This window comes from Babylonia areolata, chromosome 27 (genome assembly GCF_041734735.1).
Source record: "Babylonia areolata isolate BAREFJ2019XMU chromosome 27, ASM4173473v1, whole genome shotgun sequence".
NCBI lineage: Eukaryota > Metazoa > Mollusca > Gastropoda > Neogastropoda > Buccinidae > Babylonia > Babylonia areolata.
In genome coordinates this window covers 2,275,770-2,285,769 of record NC_134902.1, presented here as the reverse complement: position 1 = coordinate 2,285,769, position 10,000 = coordinate 2,275,770, and the positions used below count along the sequence as shown (strand labels likewise).

Here is a 10,000-nt window from a genome sequence, read left to right as displayed (position 1 = left end):
AACACCTGCGGTGTTGGTTGGGAACTTGGAGCAACACATTCACTTCACGGGGAACCACATACATATTCAAGAAGCGGGTGCTAACCGATTGTAATAACAGACTGTACTTGATTGTGTTGAATTCGATATATGATAGTCAGTCGTGTCCGACTATCACCATCAGAACAGCAGAGGAGGCAACTGCTGTTCCGACTATCTGGGCTAGAATTTGATTATAGTGGAGAGTGTCTTGCTCAAGTACATCCCCACTCTCTCGGCCAAGAGGGTTTTAGGACAGTCGGCGTTGGGATGGTTCCCAAAGACCAACTAGCCCACAAGGCTGCAGCACTAAGAGCCAGTGTAATTTTGCCTCCTAGTTTGAGAGTCATAGTCCTTCACAAAAGACTAAGCTGTAAATGGTTTCCCATTGACTGGAGAAACCATTGATAATGCAGCTCTCACTTTGCTGTTGGCCCAAATGAAAACTTACGTCAATCTGTGATATAAGCCGTGTTGGGCCTGTTGAATTCGGTATTCCATTTTAATCCCCCCCCCCCCCCCCAATACCATCCGTGAATCGGACAGAGTCGGACACATGCAGTGCTGGTTAAGGAACTATGAGACAAAGCCTCCCACAGACCACAGAACACGGAACACTATCATCTCGTTCCTGTGTCCGAACAAGTGGAGTTGAGCGACCTTTTGGCACGTGGACTTCAGGTCGTGTTAACACCAGGCTGTGGTCAGTAGTCCCATGTCCGGCGTCACTGACGTCTGGATCTTTCGCGATGATCTTCTCTGATGATGATGTATGGCTGTCACCTCATCGGCTGGACCCGAGTGAAGCGCCACCCTGCGGGGCGTATTGCTGTGAAGTGGGTGGTTCTCGGTTGTATTCGAGGTTTTGATTCTTTTTTCTTCTTTTTTTTTCTCTCTCGCTCCCTTGTCTCGTTTAGTGGTTTGATTAAACGAGAGAGATACAGACACAGACAGAGAGAGAGACAGAGCCAGAGAGACAGAGACAGATAGAGACAGAGAGACACTGAGTCGAAGACAGAGAGACAGACAGAGAGACAGACAGAGAGACAGAGACAGATAGAGACAGAGAGACACTGAGTCGAAGACAGAGAGACAGAAACACAGAGAGAGAGAGATTGAGAATCACCAGCACCATCACCCAAACTTCATCACAACACCGCCTGTCACACTTTTGTCCTGACCAATCCCAGCTCTCCCTATACCTCTCACCACCCCTCCTCCCCCCACCCCCCTTGTCAGCACCTTCCCCTGACCACCCCCTTCATCACCCCTCCACCCCGTCAACCCCACCCTCCAAGTCCCCCCTCCCGAACCCCCCCTCCCCCTGCCCACACCCAATCCCCTCTCCACAACCAGGTTCCCCTGTTAAAATCATCAAAGTCCGATTCATACCCCTGAAAATAAAAAAGCCATAACTTCATTTTTCGAGCAACGAATTTATAATTTTTTTAAACTTGTTTCTCTCTCTCTCTGTCTCTGTCTCTGTTTCCCTCCCTCACTCTCTCTCTCTCTCTCTGTCGGTCTCCCTCACTATCTCTCCCTCCGTATCTCTCTCTCTCTCTCCCTCTCTCTGTGTCTCTGTCTCTGTCTGTCTCGATCTATGTCTCTCTCCCACTTTCTCTCCCCCCCCCACTTCCTGCTCTCTCCCTCCCAAGAACCGAAGTTGTGCACGATTCCGCCTTGTGCCCCCCCCCCCCCCTCCCAACCCCCTCCCCGCCCCCTTTCCCTCACACAATCCCCCCCCCCCACCTCCACCCCCACTCTCCCCTACCTCCACCCCCACTCTCTAACTTTTGCGTGATTCCGTCCTGCCCCCCCCCCCCCCCCCAACCCCACCCCTTAACCCTCCTCCCCCCGCTTCAGTTTTGCACGCTGTCGCCCCTGTGTCCTTAATTGCGGGATTGGGCATTAACAAGGTAAACCGGATTGAGGGGGATGGCTGTCACAGACGCCGGCAGACGCTACGCCTTCCGGGAGTCCGAGGGGGCCGACCTTTAGCGGTCACGCACGGTCAATAGTGGGCCCTGGTTCCCCACCAATCTGATTGTTGGAGAGGGCGGGGTGTCTCGGGTTCGATCCAGGTCTGGCTGCAGTGTGTGCATACCTGGTGATTTCACAGATTGCGGGGGGACAGGGAGATAGAGATTGGGTTGACAGCTTTGCTTTCTTCTTCTGTCTGTTCCCTTCGTTTGGGTGGTGTGTGTGTGTGTGTGGGGGCGGGGGGGGGTGCGGAGGGGTGTGTGTGTGGGGGGGGGGAGGGAGTTGTGTGTGTGTGTGTGTGTCTCTGTGTGTGTGTGTGTGTGTGTGTGTGTGTGTGTGTGTGTGTGTGTGTGTGTGTGTGTGTGTTGTGGTTGTTGTTGTTGTTGATGTTGATGTTGTTGTTGATGTTGATGTTGATGATGATGTTGTTGCTGCGAACCATTATTTCCCACCCCTTCTCCTACGTATGTTTGTCAACTTTCTTTTCTTGCTCGACCCCCCCCCCCCCTCCCGCCCTTCCTCCCCCCTCACTCCCCCCACTCATCAACCCTGTCCGTGTTCTCCGTTTCCTCTTTCTCTCCCTCACCCCCCCCCCCTCTCTCCCTCACCCCCCCCTCTCTCCCCCCCTCCCTCTCTCCCTCCCCCCCCTCTCTCCTTCTCGATCTCTCCCTCCCTCCCCCCTCCATCTCCCTCCCTCTATCTCTCCTTCCCCCCTCTCTCTCTCCCTCCCTCTCTCTCTCCCTCCCTCTATCTCTCCTTCCCCCCTCTCTCTCTCCCTCCCTTCGGGGGAGGCAGATGTGTAAGTCGGCCAAAGTGCTAATGTCTTCACCGTTGGAAAATAAAGATTCATTCATTCATTCTCCCCCCCCCCACTCTCTCTCCCCCCCCTCTCTCTCTCTCTCGCCAGCTCTGTGTCTTTCTGACATTGTCAAAACCCTGTTTCAAGATTTTGCCCCCTTTGTAAAAGTGTAAAGGAGGATGAATATTATTTCATATATCTATACCCGTTGTAAACTGATCTGAGGAAAAAAACCGTTTACCGGTTGGATGGTCAGATAAGCATTCTTTTGGATGGTGTACATAAACAACGATCTCGTTCTGTAGGTGAATATGTTTTTCATTCAGTGAAACGCAAACAAGAAATGGTATTACATTTCATTAAGTATGGTATTTCATGAAGTACGGTATTGTTAGGCAATATCATCATCATGCAAACTTATTTTAATAATATGTTGAATACATTTCTCGCACTTAGGGAGCACAAGTTAACTGGTTTACATGTGTTATTTCCAAAGCCTGTTGAAGATCAGAATTGTTAGAACATGCAGTATCAGTCTTGGACGATTATAGATACACGTATGAATGTCAATGGAATACTGTTGTCAGAAAGTATGTTCCCCATCCCAATACCCCAGAGCAATGATGGCCTGTTTGCAATAAACCATTCGTTCGTTCGTTCTGTCTCTCTATCTGTCTGTCTCCCTCTCCGTCTGTTAATCCTCTCTGCCTCCAAGTAGTTCCTCTTGAAGTCGAACTATGCCAACTATGAAAATACAGTCATGATGACAAAACAGCAAGGAGTTTCAGTTTCAGTTTCAGTAGCTCAAGGAGGCGTCACTGCGTTCGGACAAAACCATATACGCTACACCACATCTGCCAAGCAGATGCCTGACCAGCAGCGTAAAGAGTGTTGTTTGTGTCCAGCAAGGAGTGTTGTGTCCAGCCCATGTTGTGAGTACTACAGGGACGGCCGTTTCTGGACCACTTTGGACTTTGACATCAAACCTGACCGAAGCCAAACAGCAGTCCCGATGGTACAGCTGTCAGCTGTCGACAGCCAACAAACCACGAGCACATCTGGTGTCTCCAGTACATCGGAAGAGAGAAAGAGAGAGACAGAGAAAGAGAGAGTGTGTGGACAGCTGGGCATGAAAATAAACTCTCATCAATTTTCATTCGAGCACCGCGAAAAGATGAAAATCTGTTCATAAAGATCACAATGTGCAATGATTTGTTGGTGGGTGGGTGGTGGTGGTGGTGGTGTTTCTCTGTTCATTTATCTGCTGATAGTGTTGGTGATATTGCTGTTTGTTGTTGATGTTCGTTTTGCTGTAATATGTTTTTTCCCTTTACAAACCTGTTCCTCTGAAATATTGTTCCTGTTATTTGCAGTTATTAACAGTATGTGTGTGTGTGTGTGTGTGTGTGTGTGTGTGTGTGTGTGTGTGTGTGTGCGTGTGTGTGTGTGTGTGTGTGTGTGTGTGTGTGTGTGTGTGTGTGTGTGTGCGTGTGTGTGTGTGTGTGTGTGTGTGTGTGTGTTGCAGCGGACATCACCATGCAGAGACTAGCGGTCAGTTTCCTAGCCAGCCTGTTCGTCACCCTGCTTCTGGTCAGCACTGTTCTGGCCAGTCCTGTCCTGGATGAGGGCAGGTGAGAGAGAGGGGGGGTCTGGGGGGTGGGGGGGGGAAGGAGCGAGTGAGAGAAAGACGCACATATATATGATAAATATATACAGGGTGAAATGTATGTTGATGGGATCCCAGCGCCAACTGTCCTAAAACCCTCTTGGCCCAGAGAGTGGGGATGTAACTTGGGCAAGACACTCTCCACTTTTATCAAATTCTAGCCCAGATAGTCGGGACAGCAGTTGCCTACTCTGCTGTTCTGATGGCCATAGTCGGACACGACTATCATATCTATTTATCTATAGATGTGTGTGTGTGTGTGTGTGTGTGTGTGTGTGTGTGTGTGTAGAGAGAGAGAGAGAGAGAGAGAGAGAGAGAGACAGAGAGAACTATAGACAGAGATAAGAGAGACATTGAGAAACAGAGATGGACAGAGAGAGGGAGAGGAGAGAGGGAGAGATAAAGATGTTTAGAAAGATAGATACAGAGATATAACAGTTTGCAAAGAAAGGTAGATAGACAGAGTATAATGGATACAGAGAGAGAGGGGGGGAGGGGGGTGTAGAAAGAGAGGGAGAATAGAGGGGAGTTAGAGGATAAGGAAGAGGGGGGGAGAGGGGGGGAGAGAATGAGAAAGAGACAGAAGTAGGAAAGTATGTACATAAAAAGGAATCCATCACGCACACACACACACACACACACACACACACACACACACACACACACACACACACACACACACACACACACACAGTCACGTGACCGGCAATGGTTGAGGAACCACCAACAACCCCAGCCGGCCCTGCGCAAAAAACCCAAAAAACAAACAAACAAAAAAAATTGTTGTTGTCAAAAACTAAGAAAAAAAACGGGTCTCCGGATCCTCGCACTCTGAATGAATTGCAGGCAACACCAAGAGATCTACAAACAGTACAACACTGCATTCACTCACACAGACATACTGACAAGAGAAACATCAGTGAGGCCCTAGGCAACTATTTCCCTTTATCCCCCACACCCCCTCCTACCCTTACTAACCTGCTGTTAGGATTCTTCTCTGTTTCAAACACATTTTTTTTGGGAGACAGAACAACACACTCACCTTTCTTTGTGCACTTCGCTCAGACATCTACACGCATCCTCAGGAAACGAATGATGAGCACCCAGTGGCAGCCGTCAGTCGGCTGTACCCAGGTAGGCAGCCTGTTGTGCAAATGACCCCATGTTTGTACCGCGCTTAGAGCTTGGTCTCCGAACGAGAATTGGCGCTATTTAAGTATCCACATCAATCAATGACTCCGTGTTTGTAAAGTGCTTAGAGCTTGGTCTCCGAGCGAGAAAAGGCGCTGTGTATCCATATCATCATCACCAACCTCTGCCTTTCGTGGTTTTGGTCCACATTGGTCCTCAGCACAGTTCTCCGAGGCACTCAAGAACCGCCAAGACGTCAAGACGCCGGCAGCCACAGAGAATTCCAGTCTACCTACAGGCAGGCTATACGTTGAAGACACAGAGAGTTCCAGTCTACCTACAGGCAGGCTATACGTTGAAGACACAGAGAGTTCCAGTCTACCTACAGGCAGGCTATACGTTGAAGACACAGAGAGTTCCAGTCTACCTACAGACAGGCTATACGTTGAAGACACACAGAGAGTTCCAGTCTACCTACAGGCAGGCTATACGTTGAAGACACAGAGAGTTCCAGTCTCTCTACAGGCAGGCCATACGTTGAAGACACACAGAGAGTTCCAGTCTACCTACAGGCAGGCTATACGTTGAAGTCACACAGAGAGTTCCAGTCTACCTACAGGCAGGCTATACGTTGAAGACACACAGAGAGTTCCAGTCTACCTACAGACAGGCTATACGTTGAAGACACAGAGAGTTCCAGTCTACCTACAGGCAGGCTATACGTTGAAGACACAGAGAGAGTTCCAGTCTACCTACAGACAGGCTATACGTTGAAGACACAGAGAGTTCCAGTCTGCCTACAGGCAGGCTATACGTTGAAGACACACAGAGAGTTCCAGTCTACCTACAGACAGGCTATACGTTGAAGACACAGAGAGTTCCAGTCTACCTACAGACAGGCTATACGTTGAAGACACAGAGAGTTCCAGTCTACCTACAGACAGGCTATACGTTGAAGACACACAGAGAGTTCCAGTCTCTCTACAGGCAGGCTATACGTTGAAGACACAGAGAGTTCCAGTCTACCTACAGACAGGCTATACGTTGAAGACACACAGAGAGTTCCAGTCTCTCTACAGGCAGGCTATACGTTGAAGACACAGAGAGTTCCAGTCTACCTACAGACAGGCTATACGTTGAAGACACACAGAGAGTTCCAGTCTCTCTACAGGCAGGCTATACGTTGAAGACACAGAGAGTTCCAGTCTACCTACAGACAGGCTATACGTTGAAGACACAGAGAGAGTTCCAGTCTACCTACAGGCAGGCTATACGTTGAAGACACACAGAGATCGCGCAGCCCGGTGAGGCAGCGGTCCCCACGCGGCGAGGACAACCCAGTGACACACCCTGGGTGAACACCCGGGTACCGGGGACGACTGCAGGAACCCGGGAAGATGGCGGATTACACGGGAGGACCGTTAACTCCACAGAGGACCCAGCAGGCATCCAGTGAACACTGCAGGAATCGTCCGAACACTCTTCACAGCTCTCTTTATCCCCCCTCTCCCTCCCTCTGTCTCTCCCCCCTCTCTCTCCCTCCATCTCTCTCTCCCCCTCTCTCTCCCTCTCTCTCTCCCCCTCTCTCTCCCTCCATCTCTCTCTCCCCCTCTCTCTCTCTCCGCCCTCTCTCTCTCCATCCCTCTCTCCCCCTCTATTTATCCCCCTTTCTCTTTCCCCCCCCCCTCTCTCTCTCTCCCTCTCTCTCTTTATCCCCCCTCTCTCTTTCTCATCTCATCTCGTGATGAGAAAAAAACAAACAAACATAATAAGGCAGATGAAATCCCTGGAACTGGAACGCAGTTCCAGACCTGGTTGGGCGAGGACTTGTCTTGTCTTGTCTTGTCTTGTCAAATATCCTGTGGTAATCCCCGTACAGGACAACAATCCTGTGGTAATCCCCGTACAGGACAACAATCCTATGGTAATCCCCGTACAGGACAACAATCCCGTGGTAATCCCCGTACAGGACAACAATCCTGTGGTAATCCCCGTACAGGACAACAATCCCGTGGTAATCCCCGTATAGGACAACAATCCTGGGGTAATCCCCGTACAGGACAACAATCCTGTGGTAATCCCCGTATAGGACAACAATCCTGTGGTAATCCCCGTACAGGACAACAATCTTGGGGTAATCCCCGTACAGGACAACAATCCTGTGGTAATCCCCGTACAGGACAACAATCCCGTGGTAATCCCCGTACAGGACAACAATCCCGTGGTAATCCCCGTACAGGACAACAATCCACAAAACGACCCAGGAATCGACGTGGCACTGGAGGCCCCCAAACCGAACCGAATTCGGAAATCCTATCAAACTCCAAACGAATGGAGCGGGACAAAAAAACAAAAAAACACCTCTCCCTGCAAAAGCCAGTGCCCGAAACATCTACCAGTGACGACAACGTGGACAGGTGAACCTTCCTCATCTAAACTGAAGCTCAGCTTCAACACGTGCAGGTAACCCTGCACGAAGAAACAACCTTAGCTGACTTCAAGGGAAAGAACACACACCCGCGCGCGCGCGCACACACACACACACACGCACACACACACACACACACACACACACACACACACACACACAGAGGAAAGGGGGGGGGGGGGAGAAAACAAATCACTACAATCGAGAGGTAAATTTGACCTGACTGTCCTCCTTCCCTCATCAGCAGAATGTCGCGCGCGTGCGACACACACACACACACACACACACACACACACACACACACACACAGATATGAAAAAAAAAAAAATATATATATTTATATATATATGTGTGTGTGTGTGTGTGTGTGTGTGTGTGTGTGTGTGTGTGTGTGTGTGTACATGTGTGTGTGTGGCTGACAGTATCTTTTACAGCTTTGTGTTGCTGTTGCTGTTTCCTTTTCTTTTTTTTCTTTTTCTTTTTTTTGGGGGGGGGGGGGGGGGGGGTTTGGGGGGGTTGCGTGAGGGTGGAGAGGGGTTTAGTTTTCTTTTGCTTATAACGACACTTGTTTGTTATGCTCTTTTTTTTTGGTTTGAATAGTTTGCTGTTGTTGTAGTCTTCGTTTGCATTACCAATACACCACACTACACTACACTGCGCTATACAATACAATACAATACAATACAATGCAGTGCACTACACTACACTACACTACACTACACTACACTACACTACACTGTGCTATTCAATACAATACAATACAATACAATGCAATGCAGTGCACTACACTACACTACACTACACTACACTGCGCTATTCAATACAGTACAATACAATACAATACAATGCAATGCAATGCAGTGCACTACACTACACTACACTACACTACATCACACTACACTACACTGCGCTATTCAATACAATACAATACAATGCAATGCAGTGCACTACACTACACTACACTACACTACACTACATCACACTACACTACACTGCGCTATTCAATACAATACAATACAATGCAGTGCACTACACTACACTACACTACACTACACTACACTACACTACACTGCAAAGCAAAGCAATGCAATGCAATGCAAATCTTACATGAATTTCAATACAGCGCTAATCATCATCATCATCATCATCACCTTCGTCATAATCACCACCACCACCATCATCGTCATCGTCGTCGTAGTAGTGGTGGTGATGGTTGGTGGTGGTGGTGGTCGTGTCAGTCGTCGCCGGTGTCGTTTGTGATGAATCATTCTTCTCATTGTCGTTAATGACGTCACCCCTCCCCTCCCCCATCCTCCCCAACCCCCTCCACCACCCAACCCCCAAACCCCGACCCCCCTGTCACCCCCCAAAAAAACAGTTCCAGAAACAAGCGGCAGTCTGCCGACGTGAAGACAGCAGAGTACCTGGCTTGGATCGCTCTGGGTGGCAGGGTACCTCCCCAGGGGTGCTTTGACGTAGCCTGTGGGGTGGTCGATGTCTATTCCAGGTATCTGCTGACGTCACTTGTCTAGCCTGGATGACGTCTCCACCCTCTGTTTGGACGTCGTGTGTGTGACGCATGAGATGCTGATGCTGTGTTTGTCGGAATGACGTAGTAGTCTCAGTTCATTTCTCTTGGTCTTCCTGGTGTGTGTGTGATTGTAATGATGCATGTATGTCATAAAGCATGACATATGGCTGTGCTGTGTGTGTGTGTGTGTGTGTGTGTGTGTGTGTGTGTGTGTGTGTGTGTGTGTGTGTGTGTGTGTGTGTGTGTGTGTGTTTGCCTGCGAATGATGGCGTCATTTTGTCGTTTGGATATATATATATATATATGAATGCATTGCACGAATCCTGTTCTCATTGTTTGCTTGCTTGTTTGTTTGTATATAATTATATTTGTTTATTGCAGGTTTTATCATTTTTCTGCCAGTGTGTGTGTGTGTGTGTGTGTGTGTGTGTGTGTGTGTGTGTGTGT

General features: G+C 49.0%; 1 protein-coding gene across 2 annotated transcripts in view; it reads left to right on the top strand.

Annotated features, from left to right (window-relative positions):
- LOC143301301 (uncharacterized) overlaps window positions 1–10,000 on the top strand; it is a 39,919-nt gene that overhangs the window by 24,883 nt on the left and 5,036 nt on the right. The window contains exons 2-3 of one of the 2 annotated variants that reach the window (XM_076615503.1): window positions 4,323–4,428; window positions 9,401–9,529. In XM_076615503.1, the coding sequence (XP_076471618.1) occupies window positions 4,334–4,428; window positions 9,401–9,529 (224 nt within the window). In that variant the 5' untranslated portion in view covers window positions 4,323–4,333. The remainder of the gene's footprint in view (window positions 1–4,322; window positions 4,429–9,400; window positions 9,530–10,000) is intronic. The other variant, XM_076615504.1, reaches the window with a different exon arrangement.